General features: G+C 35.5%; 1 protein-coding gene across 2 annotated transcripts; it reads right to left on the reverse strand.

Moving 5' to 3' along the window:
• Nucleotides 1–531: 531 nt before the first annotated feature.
• LOC131660045 (uncharacterized) lies at nt 532–18,335 on the reverse strand. Of its 2 annotated transcripts, XM_058929165.1 has the most exons (14): nt 17,946–18,335; nt 17,767–17,846; nt 17,601–17,684; nt 17,360–17,491; nt 17,152–17,238; nt 15,897–15,956; nt 6,639–6,692; nt 6,374–6,464; nt 6,223–6,293; nt 6,066–6,135; nt 5,682–5,734; nt 5,416–5,509; nt 1,028–1,125; nt 532–857 (listed from the first exon to the last, which is right to left on the reverse strand). In XM_058929165.1, the coding sequence occupies exons 1-14, from the start codon at nt 18,265–18,267 to the stop codon at nt 747–749; spliced, it is 1,407 nt and encodes a 468-aa protein (XP_058785148.1). In that variant the 5' UTR covers nt 18,268–18,335; the 3' UTR covers nt 532–746. The 2 variants fall into 2 exon arrangements, with proteins under 2 accessions (XP_058785148.1, XP_058785149.1); XM_058929166.1 differs by lacking the exon at nt 15,897–15,956 and having other exon boundaries at nt 541–857; nt 17,946–18,334.
• Between the last annotated feature and the right edge of the window lie 476 nt (nt 18,336–18,811).

Consider the following 18,811-nt stretch of genomic DNA (forward strand, 5'->3'; position numbering starts at 1 on the left):
GAACTATTGGATTATTGATGACACTACACCATTTATTATATTAATGAATTCACTTATAGTATGGTGGCATTGATCTCCTCAATCTGGGAAAGAGCTCCACAGACCTTGGATTAGACTATGTCTACTTTACAAGGATCAACACCAAAGTGATTCAACCATGGACAATATATTTTGATAGTCAAATTTTTCTTTTAAATATTTTAGGTAATTTTCAACATATACAGTAAGGAAGTTGGACATCCCACAACTATGCTCTATATCCATGGCTGCCAACTGTGCTTTCATGCGTGTAGTCTCTTGATCTAATCCCAACAAAAATGTTGGGATCCTTTAACCTCTCTTCTTATTTTAGCCACTCTCCCACTAGCATGCCAATCAATAGAAGAGAAATGTTGCGTAGTCCATCCATCATAAATATTTTGCTACTATTTCCTTTAATGAATTACACTCTGAAGTCGTGTACATCCAAAATAGAAAAAAATCATGTCTCCTTGCATAAGTCAGACACATAAAACTATGGTTCTACATTTTATTAGGATAACATGGACTAGGGAAGGATACATTTATTAGAAAATTTTAACATAATTTACAAGGAATAGGGGATGATATATTAATTAGAAAATTATAACATAATTAACATGGAGTATGGGATACATGAACTAGGAGATATATTTTAAGTACAAAATTGTAACAGGAGCCAGAGAGAGCTTTTTTTTTTTTTTTTTTTTTTTTTTTTTTTTATCATTTTACAGTTTAGGCTTAAGTTGCTGAGGCTTTAGAAATTTGTCAAACCAATCCGACGACTCTTTCACCTGAAATTTTGATATTTGATGTGCGATTTCAGGTTCTGCCATAAACTGCATGTCAAAGCAATCAATTGCAATACTTTAGTTCAAAAGACTTAATTATTATAAGTGGTTTAAAATTAAATGATACACCCATTGATATTGGACACTACAACATTAAAAATGGAAATTACAGGTTCCAAATAACTTTTAAATAGCGACAAGAAAATGTGATTTTATACCTTAAAATTATCTGAGCATTGAAACACTTCATATATCTGACTTGTTTTTAACCTTACATTTTCCAAACCGGCAAGGTGACACCTAGGATCGTCCGCACCTAGTGTTACAAAAACCCAAGTTAATATTTCAATTTAACTATTTAAGTTAAATTCAAACACCCCATAAATATCTAAACGGATTAATAGAGATCCATAGGTCTAATAAATAATTGAAGAAGTGCAAAACCTGTATTACATTATGTTAGATATATGGTATGATAATCCTGGATATCTTCAAGAATCGTGTTCGTTCACTTTCCGAATAAAGTATTTCGACCCTATTCTTGTCTGGGTTCACGAAATCTTTGCGGGGATAATTCTTGAAGAACGATCTGTTTCTGACAATGGAGAACAGATCAGAATGTAGAGAGGAAGTATGTAATTTCGTATGCCAAATCGAGACCAAAAGACTCCTTATATAGGAGACCAATAATAGAAGCGAACAGACACACCTCTTCGGAAACAGTTATGTCTGTTGGAACGGGTGCAACTATTCAAACGAATCGTTATGTCCGTTGGGAACGAGTGCAACTATTCAAACGAATCGTTATGTCCGTTGGGAACGGGTGCAACTATTCAAACGAAACGTTATGCCCGTTTCTATTATTCATATTCAATTACGCGTTTGGTTCGACGAGCGTGCACTCCGCACTACCCTAACTCGTTTCAAACTTAACGCATAATTGCATTGGCCTATAGTAAATCACATTACTACCAAAATGCATTGATGATACTAAAATCACCAACAAACTCCCCCCATTTTAGTATAATCCTTGATTTACTTTACAGGTATAACGATCAAACAAATGCATAGAAGAAAATGTCTTACGATTGAATTTTCATCTTAGTACAAATACACATTCCAAATATTCGAAAATCGGGGTGTCATAATGATTGAACCCGTCAATCCATTTGAATATTTAAAGATATAGTACACATATGTTTCTTACAATACTCTACTATTCATACTTGACACTTTACAAGCCATGTGTCCTTATCCATTAATAAGCATATAGGAAGCCAAGTCCAAGCTTCTTGAAGCGGCAAAACTTCATGCTCACATAGGTGATCCTTTTAATCTTGCACCTGCATTTGCAATTTTTCAAAAGAACCATTAAGAAGATATACTTCAACCTAGCCATCACTTGCAGGTCTGAGCACATATCTTGGGAAGATAAACACATTTGCTCCAATCTTTAACTATGATCTTTCCACATTGAATTCTGCTTCTAACGTTGTATTAGAAGGGAATTGGGTATACCATAACTAATAGATTTAAATGGACTTTAATCCCATCCCAATTACCGACTTCTTCACTAAGTCTCTTGCTAACCCCTTAGTCAAGTGGTCAGCTAAGTTTTGTTGCGACCGAACAAACTCAATAGATATCACCCCATTCATGATTAATTCCCTAATCATACTATGTCTAATACCCAAATGTCTAGACTTTCCATTGTATATTTGACTATATGCTTTAGCCAGTGTGGCACTACTATCACAACGGATAGAAATTGGTGATATCGGTTTAGGCCATATCGGAATCTCATATACCAAGTTCCTTAGCCATTCTGCTTCTTTACCAGCAGCAGCTAATGCTACAAACTCAGATTCCATTGTGGAACTAGTTATACATGTTTGCTTCTTGGAAGCCCATGAGATGGCACCTCCCCCAAGCAAGATCACCCATCCACTTGTAGAGGATGAATCTTCAACATTATTTATCCAACTAGCATCCGAATAACCCTCTAACACCGAAGGAAATCCCATATATGACAATCCATAATTCATAATACCCTTTAAGTACTTGAATACCCTAGTTATTGCATGCCAATGATGTCTACTAGGATTACTAGTAAATCTGCTCAACTTTCCAACCGCATAAGTAATATCCGGTCTAGTGCTAATCATAGCATACATCAAAGAGCCTATAGCTCTTGAGTATTCGAGTTGATCCACAGGTTTACCTGTATTTGGCATAAGTTTTTCTCCTGGATCCATGGGAGTACTTACTGGAGAGCAATTTTCATAATTGAACTTCTTGAGTATTTTCTCAATGTAATGAGCTTGCGTAATTACAATCCCCTTATTCTCCCGTTTAATCTTAATACCAAGAATAACGTCCGCTTCTCCCATATCTTTCATGGAGAACTTTGACGACAAGAAATTCTTTATTTTATCAACTTGATTTTGGTCGGTGCCAAAGATCAACATGTCATCAACATATAGACAAATGAAAACTCCTTTACCGGATGTATCAAATTTGCTATATACACATTTGTCAGCTTGGTTTAGAATGAAACCATTAGACAAAACAACCTCATCAAACTTTTGATGCCACTGCTTCGGAGCTTGTTTCAGCCCATACAACGACTTAACTAGCTTACACACTTTATGCTCATTACCAGGCATTACAAAACCTTCAGGTTGCTTCATATACACTTCTTCTTCCAAATCACCATTCAGAAATGTTGTTTTGACATCCATTTGATGAATCACTAGATTATGAATAGCCGCCAAGGCAATCAACAATCTAATCGTAGTGATACGGGCAACTGGAGCATAGGTATCAAAATAATTAATCAATCCCTTCTTTTTGTCTGAAGCCTTTGGTTACTAATCAATTCTTATAGATGTTTAGTGTATCATCACTATGATACTTCCTTTAAATATATATCCAATATATTTAATGCATAGCAATCGTTGACGAACTTTTGATTTGTTTTTCAACAATCCGCGGAGAACTTTCCTCACGAGATTCTTATTTGTAGGAATCTCGACTTCCTTATCCTCCGTGTTAAGGTTCTCAAAATTCTACATCTTGTTATGAACCATCTTTGAATGATCTTTATATGTCTTATAGTATGTCTTATTGAACACAAACATAATATTCTCATGGAATCCAAATCAAATCTCAATTACAGAAATCATGAAGTTTAATCAACCAATCCATACTTATTTTCAAATTTTCAATTTCAATTTTAATTTTTCTTTCCACCAATTTAACTAACACGGCATAATAATTTTAATATTGAAAAATAAACAAAAGGAGATAAATTTTCCAATCAAACTATCGGAACAGTATGTCATAGATTTTTAATATCTCACATTCTTGCATAGTAGTACCATTAGTATAGCATATACATGCCTCTAATCAAATGACTTAATGTGAATTATATGCCTTTTAAAAAAGATAAACTAACAAATCATCACTTGTATGTAGATGAAATATTGCTAGCGAAATACTACCCTAACAAACCAAAATAATAATGAAAGTATTCAATGCTAGTGATACTGTGCAAATGGATGACTTTTCCTAAGTGCAATTTATATTGAATTCTGACATAGATGTTAATCACTTGTATAAGACAAAACAACTTATATTTAAGCATACGCAAACATATTGCAACCTAAGCAGCATTACGGTGACAGGTGATCCCGAATAGGCATTCACGACAACTTGTCTTACCTTAACGTCACGTTAATACTTTGAACCATTGATTAGATATTATAATTAAAAATTAACATATGCATGCTAACAAAATATTCACGTAATACTCATTATCAATCATTATTGGAAGAATAAAACGTACCCGAATACTCATGATGATAATTATTGATCTTGAAACTTGTCTAATTTTCCGAAACTTTTAGTAATCTCCTTGACGGTGCTTCCTCCTCCAGCCATGATTATCAGAAAGATTACTTTGTTCGTTTGTTAGATATATGGTATGATAATCCTGGATATCTTCAAGAATCGTGTTCGTTCACTTTCCGAATAAAGTATTTCGACCCTATTCTTGTCTGGGTTCACGAAATCTTTGCGGGGATAATTCTTGAAGAACGATCTGTTTCTGACAATGGAGAACAGATCAGAATGTAGAGAGGAAGTATGTAATTTCGTATGCCAAATCGAGACCAAAAGACTCCTTATATAGGAGACCAATAATAGAAGCGAACAGACACACCTCTTCGGAAACAGTTATGTCTGTTGGAACGGGTGCAACTATTCAAACGAATCGTTATGTCCGTTGGGAACGAGTGCAACTATTCAAACGAATCGTTATGTCCGTTGGGAACGGGTGCAACTATTCAAACGAAACGTTATGCCCGTTTCTATTATTCATATTCAATTACGCGTTTGGTTCGACGAGCGTGCACTCCGCACTACCCTAACTCGTTTCAAACTTAACGCATAATTGCATTGGCCTATAGTAAATCACATTACTACCAAAATGCATTGATGATACTAAAATCACCAACACATTATGCTCAAAACATCAATTTGCATATGAATATTGTTGCAACTACAATTTGAAAGTGGTAATAAATAATAAATACAAGAATCTTACCATTGATTATAAGTAGAGGACGGGGTGCAATAGATGGAACTGAGTAGGGAGAATCATACTTGGAAGCTAAACCAGGAGCAATCCTATCCCACACCTGATTCAAAAATTATAAAGTGAAGATTCTGCTACGTACAGTACTATGGTACCAACCATTGTCTTGCATGCTTTGTTAGAATAGTAAACATATCAAAGCAATATTTCGATTCAGTTCGAGTCGTCTTGAGACAATTATAGTTGAAATTATAAATATAAAAAACTTAGCTTACCTTCTCGACTACGTCTTTGTCGATAGCACTTTTACCCAAATCATGACGAGCCACTGCATGCATGAGCATAAGAGCATTATAATGTAATTGATTTTCAAGGCACATTCAAAATACAGTCGTTTATTGCTGGTATGCTTACCCATACGACTCATATATTAGATTGTTTGAGAATATATATATATATATATATATATATATATGAAATTCTAACTATAATATTTGAAAGCACTACCCATAGAAACTGATACTATATGATTACTAGAATTATATCAATTAGTGACTTTCATTACAAATATATAGTAATTAATGAAATAACAAGAGCAATAACTAAAGTAAAGCAAAAACTCAAAAAGAAATTTCAGCAATAATGCATCATCATCATACCTTCAAATACAGGCTTTATACTATCAACTCGGTCATGCCACTTATCGTTGTCTATGGCCCATCGAAATCCCTGCAAGTATATGATTCATAGTATTTAAGTTCTTGTTTCAAAAGCAAATCTTGTTAAAGATAGGCTTCAATCAATGTTCAATGTCACCTGAACACCAATTATAGGAGCAACTACTGCATAGCGAGTATCAGCAGCTGCAGCAAACCATGCATGCATTCCTGAAGCAAGAAATTATGTTAGTGATGAGTCACAACAAGCCTGGTATCTAACTTATTCCTCTCAACTTCTCTCAACCAACCTCCAAGGGATATTCCAGTGATTCCTATCCTAGAGGGGTCTATATCTTCCCTCTGTGTTAGATAATCTGCCAATTTAATCAAGTCCCATACCTGCCAGATCAAGGAATAGTACACCAGTTTCAAAATCAAAGTAATCCTGAGTTCAAACTGCCTTAAGCTAATGCCACCAACTTTACTACAGGTCAACCAAACCATTTTGTGGGTATAAAATGGTTCGGCTAAATAACAAAGCAAAGCAGCATGATACAAATGTAAGAAATTTACCGTGTCATATATGAATGGCATTGTGTTTCCAGTTCTCCATGCAGAAATAAGAGCCTGTTTTTTTAACCAACACAAAAGCAAGAAACAAATGATCAGTTTTGAATTTTTATTGTTTTTGTATGTGAAGGATCGTTAGTAGTAAATTTGTGAAAAATAATTAATTTATATTTTAAGTAAAGATGAGATGAACATAAAATGAGTTAGAGAGAGAAACTCCCGCTTCTCTCTAACTTTTCCACCACCAAAACAAACCCTAGTCCATTTTTTCTTTATACCAGTTATCACTGGAGCCCCTTTTTTCTTTCACCTAGTATCTATGGAGTGTCAAAAAGCCCAGAGGAGACGATTCGGTGGGAAGCTCGTTAGAAATGGGACTCTTATCCAAGCAGGAACAAGGGAAGGAGGAAATGAGGGACTTTTGAGGTTCAAAAGGTTAAATCACAGACCTGATCTGGGAAGGCAGGAGTTGGTGGAGTCAATGGTTCTCGGACATAAGGAAATGGGGGGAAGAAGATTTAGACAAGGAAAGACTAACATGGCTAAGGTTTTTTGGCATTCCATGTCATGCGTGGAATCCCTCTTTCTTTGAGTTTTTGGCAATACAGTCGGGACTTACATTTGCTCAGATGAAAATACATTAAAGTCGGATTGCATGGACGTTGCAAGGTTCTTGATTAGGACTAGGTGTGCTATTGTGTTAAATGAGACTTTCAACATCAAGATCAACGAAGAAACTTGCAGAATCAAGATGACAGAAGATTCTCATGTGTCCCATGCGAATCTCTTTGACACTACTGGAGAAAAAGAAGCACTTTTCGGACACAACTTCGGACTCAGATAGCAGATGGAGTAATCAAAATAGGGAAGATGTGGTAGACTGGTTATCGAAGCAGAGCTCCAGAAATTCTGCAAAAGGAGTTGAAGAAGGCTTCCTTCCCAAGGAAGATGATGAAGTCATTCAGATGGTTAATCCAGAAAAGGAGTTGAAGAAGGGGTTAGGATTAGGTGCCTTTACGGCAGCAAGTCATGGTAACTTTAGTTAAATTTAACCATTTTGATGAAAGAGAAATTGCATAAAATATTAAAAATGGGATGAGAGAATCTATGTACTCAAATGCAGCGTAACTCTAGCGCCACAAAGGCAGCCAATCCTTGCCCTTGAAGAAGGCTTCATCCAGAAAATGTGAAAAACATTAAAAAAACGGAATCATGAACATCAAGTCGTTGTAGTATAGTGGTAAGTATTCCCGCCTGTCACGCGGGTGACCCGTGTTCGATCCCCGGCAACGGCGTTTTTTCTTCTTTTTTTTTATGAAAAATATATAGATAAAATTTTAAATGTTTTTTTTTTCCACGTGATAGCATGTCTGCTTGTACACAAATGCCTACTATGTAAAATTTTAAACTCTAGAATAGCTTTACCTGAAGTATGTTTAACAAATCTATTTCATAAATGTTTTTTAAAACAATATTTGCACTTAATAGAGTAATAGTAAATTAGCATATTTAGCTAAGCCTAAGTAGAGTTGTTGTAAGCAGCTAAACTGATAAGTTTAGTCTGCACAGCCGTACTATATATATTTTGTTCTAACAGAATTGTAAACTTGAGAATGAAATAACATATTCAGTTACAACAAAATTTCCCTCTCCCTTTCTCTCTTTCTCTCTATCAGTTCTACATTTCTAATATGGTATCTAGAGCTCATTGATCCGTTTTCATGGCCTCCGATAGTGATAGTTCGAACGACACCGTGAATATCACGGTGCTTTGCAGCGGCATTCCCTCAACATTCACCTTGTGAACAACGTCTTCAAAATGTTCACGCAACAAGTAACGTTGAAGCTTGACGAAAACAACTTCCGCTCCTTGAAACAACAAATCGAAGGCATCATTCGCACTCATCGCCTTTATCGTCTCTGACGAAGATCGCACTGCCGATAAGGAGAATATGACGTTTCTTGCTTGGGAGCAGCAAGATTCGCTCCTGTTCACATGGCTTCTCACCACTCTTTCTGTCAATGTTGCTCAAGCCACACCTGTTGCTAATGCTCAAAGTGCACCTGACTCCACCAATGTGATGCAGTATGCTGAGAATGTCTCCTATGGTGCAGGACGTGGAGGATTTCGCGGTGGCAGAAATCGTGGCAGAGGTGGTAGATATGGTGGCAGAAACATAATTCACTGTCAAATTTGCTCCAAACCAGGACATGATGCTAGCATCTGTTATCACATGCACTCTGCTGTAATGCCTGCTATATGGAATGCTACTCCATAGCATCAGAGACCAGCCTGGAATTAGTGGATTAATCCTGGCATGACTCAGCCTATTGCACAAGGTGGTTAGAGTCAGTGGATGCCTCCTTCTACAGGTCAAGCACATGTGCAGAATCAATGGATCTCTCTAGCTCTTCATGGTCCTCCTCTTAGTTTTGCCCAATGACCTATGTACCAACCATAAGCTCACTTTACTGGAGTTGGATTTCTGGCACCAACTGATTTCACTCAACAGGCTCAACCTTGGTAATTCGGGAGCTACACACTATGTGACTAGCAATGCTGATTATTTGTCTGAAAGTGTAACTCTGCGTGGTACTGACCAAGTTCTGCTTGGTAATGGCCAAGGTTTGCCCATTACTTCAACTCGAACTGCTTATTTTAATTCCCCTTGCATAGCACACACCTCTCTCCCACTCAAGAATCTCTTACTTGTGCCTCATATCACAAAGAACTTGATGTCTGTCAGCAAGTTTGCTAAGGACAACCAGGTCTTCTTTGAATTTCATCCTGACAAGTGCTTTGTTAAAACACAGGATAATTCCAACATTGTTCTACAAGGGTTTCTCAATAAGGATGGTCTGTACACCTTTGGGTCCCTACAATCAGTTTCCAATTTAGCTTCAGCTTCTCATGCTTCCATCAATTATGTGTCAAAGGTCTCTGTGCAACCCACAATTCTTGTTCCCTCATCATACACCATGTAGCATAACAGGTTGGGTCACCCCCATCATGAAGCATTAACGTCAATCCTGCAGCTATGCAATACTCATGTTCCTCATAAATCTACATTGGATTTCTGCACTCCTTGTTTGGGAAAGATCCAAATCTAGTACACTCTCACACAATAGTTACACTTCTCTTTTTGATTTGTTGTTTGCTGATGTATGGGGCCTGCTCCTATGGATTCTAGTTGTGGTTATAAATATTTGCTTATTTGTGTGGATGCTTATACAAGATATACTTGGGTATTTCCTCTTAAATTGAAGTCTAATGTGCGCCTCACCTTCACACACTTTATCACTACTATTGAAGTTCAATTTTCCACTCACAATAAAGCTGTGCAAACTGATGGCGGAGGGGAGTTTAAATCTTATTTCACTCAAAAGGCATTGCTCACAGGCTTGCCTGTCCACACATACACCATCAAAATGACTCAGTGGAGAGGAGGCACATGCATGTGGTTGAAACAGGGATAACTTGGCTTGCTCAAGCAAACTTACCCCTCAAGTTCTGGGAACATGCCTGCTTAACTGCTGCCTACTTGATTAACAAAATTCCTACCCCTTGTTAGGCACGAGATCCCCCTATCCCATGCTCTACAAAACAGTTCCTGATTATAAGTCCCTTAGAACTTTTGGATGTGACTGTTTTCCATATCTCAAGCCCTACTCTTCTCATAAATTCAACTTTCACTCTCAAGAGTGCATTTTTCTGGGGTATGTTTCTAATAATAAAGGTTTCAAGTGTTTGGTCTCTAATGGCAGAATTTATATCTCTAAGGATGTTGTCTTCAATGAGGCTAGGTTTCCTTATCCACTTTTATTCCCCTCATCCGTAGCTTCTTCATGTACTTCCTCATAAAATCTCACTTCTGCTACATTTCCCACTAGTCTCACGCCTTCCAGCTTGACTCAGCCTGTCCCTCTTAATGCCATTCCTATGTCTTCCAAATCCACACCTGCTACCTCATCCTTATCCTCTCCTCTTCATAACAATCCCTCTGGTTCTCCCCTTAATCTCAGTCCTGGTACAACCTCTGAAACTGGTTCCAAAAATCCCCCCACTCCATGCCTCAACTGTCATCTACTTCCTCCACAAACCTTTCTACTGAACACAAAACCACCCTTTATTCATCCTCAAAACACTCATGCCATGACCACAAGGGGAAAGAGTGGTATAGTTCAACCCAGACCACATTCTACAATGTTATTAACTGATATGAAACCTTCCTCTTATAAGGTTGCTCTTAAAAATCCCAAATGGATGGCTGCTATGGAGGAAGAATATCATGCCCTCATTAAGAATCAAACCTGGGATCTCACAGCTTTACCTCCAAACAGGAAGCCCATTGGCTGCAAATGGGTATTTAATGGGTATTTAGGATCAAGCAGAATCCTGATGGGACTATAAACAAATACAACGCTCGTTTGATAGCTAAGGGATTCCATGAACAACAGGGTTTTGACTTCACTGAGACCTTCTCTCCAGTGGTAAAACCTGTCACTATGAGAACTGTGTTGACAATTGCTATCTCAAAAGGGTGGTCCCTCACTCAGCTGGATGTAAACAATGCCTTTTTAAATGACATTCTTCAAAAGGAATTCTACATGGATGGAACAACCTCCTGGCAGTAAGACTAGTTACCCTGGCATGGTCTGTAGGCTGAAGAAAGCCCTCTATGGGATGAAACAAGCTCCAAGGGCCTGGTTTGATAGGCTGCATATTGCACTTAGGGGTTTTGGCTTTGTCTCAAGCAAGTGTGATCCCTAACTCTTTACTTTAATCACTTCTACTTACACTATCCACATGTTAGTGTATGTGGATGACATTATTGTCACTGGAAATTCCCAATTCCATATCCAACAGCTTATTAAAAAATTGAACTCTCAGTTTGTTCTTAAGCAGCTTGGGAAATTGGAATATTTTCTGGGTATTGAGGTCACACAACACTCAGATGGCTCTCTCTTTCTTTCGCAAGCAAAGTATCTCAAGAATCTGTTCTCTAAGGGAAATATGGCTGAATCAAAAGGGTTACCCACAGCTATGATTACTAGTTTAAAACTGTCTAAACATGGGACATATGTGTTTAAAGAGCCATCCTTTACAGATCTGTAGTTGGTGCCCTTCAATATGCTACTTTCATAAGACCTGAGATCAGTTTTGCTGTCAATAAAGTCTGTCAATTTATCTCTCATCCTCTGGACACCCATTGGACAACTATGAAAAGAATTCTCAGGTACTTGAAAGGAACCCCGCATCATGGTCTCTTGCTGCAACCTACTTCCACTCAGACTCCTGTGTCTATTAGAGGAATTTCAGATGCAGACTGGGGCTAAGATCCTGATGACAGGAGATCCACCTCTGGTTCATGTCTTTTCCTTGGTCCAAATCTGATTTTCTGGCGGTCCAAAAAGCAAACCTTGGTGGCCAGATCTAGTACTGACGATGAGTACAGAGCTCTTGCTAACTCAGCTTCTGAAATCCTGTGGATTCAATATTTAATTACTGATCTTAAGGTTCCTTTCACCACTGAAGGATTTTATCCGCAGATATCCGCGGATATGGATATTTTGGCCATCCCTACTGTTGCCCTGTCACATAACCTCATACTCCATGCCAAGACAAAGCACATGGGGCTAGATATCTTCTTTCTAAGGGAAAAAGTGTTAAGCAAAATTCTACTGGTTAAGCATGTTCTTGCCTTTGATCAGTATGCTGATCTTATCATAAAACCCCTCTCTCCTCAAAGATTTCTACAACTCAGGGCTAAACTTCAGGTGCATGAAAAAGTCTCCATGCTGCAAGGAGGACCTTGTACTTAAGGGGGAGATAATAGAGTAATAGTAGATTAGCAGCTAAGCCTAAGTAGACTTGTTATAAGCAACTAAACTGATAAGTTTAGTCTGCACAGCTGTACTACATATATTCTGTTCTAACAGAATTGTAAACTTGAGAATGAAATAAAAAATTCAGTTACAACAAACTTTCTCTCTTTCTCTCTATCAATTCTACATTTCTAATAGTACTAACTAATTAAATAAAATAGCTTTATAAATTAACTAAGTAATTTTTTAATGAATTTCAATATTTTTTAATATTACAAAATTAAATTAATATTTTATTATATTAAACTAATTTAATTAAATTTTTTTGAAAATAAATTAAAATAATAATATAATATTGTATATCTATTTTGCCTAAGGATATTTGTCTCATTTCAAAAATTACATATACCTCTTTCTCTTCTATTTCTTTCATTTTTCTCTTATACCAAACAATACTTTAAATCTACTCTATTTCTTATCACTTTCTTTCTTCTCGTATTCTCTCTCACTTATTTCTCTCTTTACATTTTCTCTCTATAACCAATCACACTCTAAAAGTACCAAATGTGAAAGGTAGCAGATCCTTTACCTTTTTGGAATGTATGAAGCAGACTCTCCTCAAAAGGTGGGAAAAAGCAGTATTGGCAGCGATTTTGACGCTGCTATTGAGGCGGCTAAGGTGCCTAAAAACCATTCATACAATGAGTTGTTGATGCTGTCATTTTTAAATCTTATTTTTCCTCTATCTTTACCTCTTCTTCGCACCTTTGTTCACTTTTGAATAGTTTTCTCAAGGTCTATTTCCTTAGGTGTCCCTGGGTCAGCATTGTGTTTGTTCTCTTCTGGTGGCTTCGGTTTTGGCCTCCACTGTATTTTAGGTTTAGTTTCACTACACTTATGGCCAAACATTTGACGTTTGTCGTAGAACAACGGTTTCCACTTGTATTCTACCCGTTGAGTCATCTTCCTTCCTTCACTATCTTTGATAGTGATTTCTTTCCTCAGTTCTTGGGAGACATCCACCTCCACTAGAATTCTCGTGTAAGACACTCTGAGTTTACTAGCAGTACATTCATCCGTAACCAATGGTGTCCCTAGAGCACTTCCGATTTTGCTTAAACTATTGAACCCCCAAAGGCGTAAAGGCAATTGGGGTAGCTTAACCCAAATAAGGAGTGTTTGCAACATGTCCTTCTTCAAGTTGAGTCAGACTTCCATTCCCTTAGAAGCATATGCATATTCTTGATGGTATAAGGTTTCCTTCATCATCTATTCATCACTGCCTCCATGTTCTTATGTGTTCTGAATTTGAGGAGGAAGTATCCATCGTCCTCGTAGTACATATCTGGTAGTTGGACGAAGTTCCAAATCTTAATCATATACTGCTTCACCATGTTCATACTGACTTCTCCCACCAAGTACATACATAATCAGCGTCGATTCCCAAAATTTCATCTCCTATGCTATGTCTTTCACTTTAATTTCAATTTCGATTTCTCCATTGGCTAGTTTCGGTGCTACATATTCTATGACCATTCCATTTGCAGAGTTTCTATTGTTACTCAAGACATCAACCCAAAGCTTCATCGTCTCCTTCGATTCCTCTTTTGATTCCTCTGTGATTTTTTCTTCTAGTTTTTTTTGGGAGTGTTCTCCTTCGACCTCCGTTATCTTGATAACGCTTGACGTGCTGATGGTTTTAGTATGAATCAGTCTCTCTGTGTCAACGTGGGTTATGTGCTTTCATTGGTGTATCATGTCCACTGTAATTTTCCAACGACTATGACACAGACTTTTCGGCTGTTCCCATTGTAGAAACTTTTTGTAGTGAATACCATAATCTTATATATGTATAAGTTTTTATTTTTATTTTTTTTTTAATAAAAAAACTGTTGTTAAAAATTGATTTTGGTTAGTTTAATTTTTTTTGATAGAAATGAGGCATACAATTTCTTTAAGAAAATATTTTATAATTTTAAGCAAACAAAAAAGGCATACTTTCAAAAAAAAAAAAATCATTAACAAATCTTCTCTAAATCAGTTGTATTAAAATTAACTTCAAACTAAATATAGGCACCAAAAATTCATTAACAAATCTTCTCTAAATCTTCTTCAAAATTAAAACTAGGGGCACCATAATTGAATTTTTGAGAAAGCCTCACTTACTTTTTTTATACTTCAATATATTATAAAGTCTTCAATATATGTAAACTAAAACCGAGGTTTGGTTAATTAATTAGTTAGACACATTTCTTATTTGATCACAATGGTAGATAAGAGTTATACGAATTCCGTCACAATCTCAAATGAAAATAATTTGAACCCACTTAAAAAAACAGATTTCTTTTAAATAATTAAAATAATATCCATAAAGAAATCAAATTTTTTGGTCCAAGATCAGAAAATAATTTTTTAAAACTAATTCTTATAAATGATTCTAGTAATTTTAGAATTTTTTTTATCATTTTAGGCAAGCATCTTACATGCCACAATATGCGTTAACAAATAATCTCAAGTGCAATTTAAAAATAACAAGAGTGATAATTTGACACTGCACTGTATAGGGGTGTTCGCGGGCCGGTTTGATTCGGTTTTGAGAGAATCCAATATCCAAACCGATTAAAATTAAATGGATTGGGTTGGATTGAATTTACAAATTTTTGCAATAAAGTCCAAACCGAACCGATCCGAGAAACAATAGGTTGGTTTGGGTTGGATTGATCGGGTAGATAAAAAAATGAAAAAATATTTTTAAAAAATAACTTATTTACAAAAATTAATTTTTTATAATAATATAAAAAATATAGTATTAATAAATAGTATTCAATTTTAAATATTAGACTAGAAAATTTTTACTAATGGATTCAAAAATATCTAAGATAAAAACTTTTGAATCTATAATTAGACATTTAAGTTAATATGATAATGAATGTGTTTCATAACTTTATAATCATTTATCACATTATACTGATAATTTTCTAATAACAAATTAAAATATCATAACTTGTCCACATAAAAATTTTATTTTTTTTCTTATTGAAGTTGAATGCTTGTTAGTAATTTTCATGATAATTAATTATGGTTGGTTTGGGTTAGGCTTGCGGGTAGAAAATTGAAAATCCGATGCCCGAACCGATTGTCATTGGATTTCATTGGTTTAGTTCGGTTCTTGTCCGAACTGAAAAAATATCCAACCCAAAAACTATGGTTTGGTTTGGATTCTGGTTTGGTTCGGATTTACCCGAACCAATGAACACCCCTAGCACTGTATAGAATAATAATGCAAGAGTGCGGTGTATCTTTCGTAAAGATGCCTAGAATGAAAGTGTGATGGAAACTGCCATGCAAGATTAGAGCTAGGAAAGGGAAGTTGAAGTGAAAAATGAAGAATAAAATAGATATAAATGAGAAAAGGGGTAGACTCAGGTGACTTACTTGACTAGGTTTATCTTGATGAAATTTATCAACACAAAACAAGTTGTGCAATATTGAGAGCTGGAAAGTAAAAATGATAACGAGAGAGTGGAAAGTAAAAATATTGAGAGAGTTGGAAACCCCTGCTGCTACTAATTCCATCATGTGAAGCACAGATACTTCAAAAATGCTGCCGAATCATATCCGATACGCTCCGATACGCTTTCGATACTCTCCGATACGTGACTTTTCAATTTTTTTGCATATTTTTTTAATCACTCTTATTAATGTTTTTTAACTCTCATTATGGCAGGTGTTACATTTTTTTCTCTAATTCCTACTTTCCAAGAACTGTTTCATATCACCGTGATTTTTTTTTCAATTCTCAATATATCTAATTTATTATACTAATCATAACGTTTTTGAATCATCATTATATCTTTTATTTTCAATTCATATAATATGTATTATATATATATATATATATATATATATATATATATATATATATATATATATATATATATATATATATATATATATATTCTTACTATATAATATTTATATTTATTCTTACTATAATGATGACTTTTTAATTTTTAATATTTCATTTCAATTCTGATAGTAAAATTATTTTCTTTCCATTCTCATTATTAAAAATTTACTCATATTTAATTATGAGTTTTATTTTCTTAGATTTAATATTTTTCAGTAATATCATAATGTATTAAAATTCGGTTATGAAGACTTTGATTTAATTAAGTATTTTATTTTAATTTTCTTTATACATATCTTAAACATATCGTATATAGTATTAATTGATTAGTAACATATCTACGTATTGGATACGTATCGTATCCGATACTCGTATCGTGTCCGTGCTTAATTTCCATCTTAATTGATGTTCTTTTGTTGTGTTTTGGTAGAGCTAGCTACAATATATCTGAAGTGGCCCAGTGATACTACATATTGCAATTTATATATCTGAAGTGGCCAAGTGATACTACATATTGCGATGCTAGTAAAATGTACTTGGTTCAATTTTAGGTTGATGCAATTTTTTTGGAATTTTACCATATCTGATGACAGACATGCAAAAATTAGATGAAAAATATTGATTGAAGACGCGTTGATCTCTTTTGAAATCGAAGGACCAAAACCAAAATATACCCTGAGGAAAGGGATCAAAAATAGTATTTTACCAAACAGTTATCTATATATAGCTGGTATTGTGTGTGTCCGCAAAACGACATAGTAAAGCAAGGAAAACACATACATCGCGATAGGTGGTGGCGCTCTTTGCTCGTTCACCATGGTAACGAGAATCAACCGAGATTGCTATGTATCCTCGCGAAGCATATGCCTGAAACACCAAGAACACAAATAAACTCCACGATTATAATCAACCAAAAATTCTAATTCGTATTTCATAGGAATAGAAACAGAATGAGCAATGAGAAAAACACAGAAAATGCATTAGCAACCTCTAGCAATGGACGCAAAAATTCTTTATACTTGTTTGTACCGTGAAGGAAAACAACTGCAGGTCTTTTTTTCTCTTTATCACTTTCCTTCGCACTCAAAATCAACAGAGGCAACTTTCCTTGTTCTCCTTCCTACAAAATCAAGGATCATTTCAATCAATTATTCTCTAGACCTAAAATTCAATTCTGAGTATCAAAAGAACCATTTGAAATTCAAATCCCAGAGAAATCGAATACTTACTTCTGTATTTAAATACAGATTCTCCTCCTTGAGCAAATCTTTGAAATTCTCAATGTCTTTCTTTGGACAAGATTTCATAATCTCCTGTTATAAAATTGTTAGTAGATTGAATTTGAACAAGCAGGTGAAGAAGATAATCGAATGAGTGTTGAAACTTGAATTGAACCTCATCGATTTTCGATGAAGGAGAGTTCTTCTGATACCAAGCATTCTCCACTGGTTTTACGATTTCAGTGGTTAACGGAACTGAAAATAATTAACAAACGAATTTCATTTCTAAAAGAGAAAGAAACAGAGAATCAACGCACGCATTCAATACATAACGATCGAATTTGATTGTTGTACCTCGAGGAGTTCGTCTCTTACGGAGCATTTGCAGGAACTCTGATCGGAACTCGCTCGCAATTTTCTTGGCTTTTTTTTCTTCCATTTTTGTATCGGTTTCGTGATGTGGAAATTCCATGTGAGCGCGCGCTGGAGCGGCTATGGTTCTATTTACATGCATGGCACGCGTTTCGTCGTTATAATCAACCATTTTGAGTCTAGTGTCTGGAACGGATGCAGTTAGAGGCACAAGGAGACACGTGTGGAGCAGAGTTAGCACGTGTAGTGCTCGGAGGGGTCTCGCGGGTAGGTATTTCATCGTATAGCTCAAGTTTTGCAACATACAGATACGGTGGTACTGTTAAGGGGTAGCTTTCTCCTTATTTTATCCATTCTCGGTCGTTTTATCTTGAGTAACATATTCGTGATCCTGGTTTATCTCCTTCTTATTATTGGCAGTTATTGGTATTAACCCATAGCCAAACATAACATAAATCAGGTGAACATTCTGTGCGTGATTTTAGTTGGGTATTAATATTATTTTATTTTAAAATAAATTAAAAATTATTTATACCGAAGATGATGATATTCAACCGGGGGACGTATAAAATGAGAACTTTGATTATTATAAGAATGAAAACTTTTAGAGTGAAGACCCATTTTGGTCCCTCACAAATATTATACGAGTCAAATTAGTCCCTCACAAAAAAATTGACCCAACTTAATCCCTTACAAAATTTAACCGGATCATATTAGTCCTTCTGCAAATATTTTTCTCAAATCGGCTTTTTTTCTAGTTTTAAACCGTGACTGGACTGCCACGTTGGATTTTATTTATTTTTCATTTTGTAAATACTAAATTGATTTTTATTTTTAATTTCATTTTT

The sequence above is a fragment of the Vicia villosa genome, linkage group LG3 (assembly GCF_029867415.1).
Source record: "Vicia villosa cultivar HV-30 ecotype Madison, WI linkage group LG3, Vvil1.0, whole genome shotgun sequence".
In the NCBI taxonomy this organism is placed as follows: Eukaryota; Viridiplantae; Streptophyta; class Magnoliopsida; order Fabales; family Fabaceae; genus Vicia; species Vicia villosa.

Coding starts and splice junctions, on each gene's coding strand:
- LOC131660045 (XM_058929165.1), bottom strand. CDS start 18,267: ATGTTGCAAAACTTGAGCTATACGATGAAATACCTACCCGCGAGACCC. Junction 17,492..17,600: donor ATCTGTATTTAAATACAGAA/GTAAGTATTCGA, acceptor TTGATTTTGTAG/GAAGGAGAACAAGGAAAGTT. Junction 6,136..6,222: donor CTCCTATAATTGGTGTTCAG/GTGACATTGAAC, acceptor ATATACTTGCAG/GGATTTCGATGGGCCATAGA.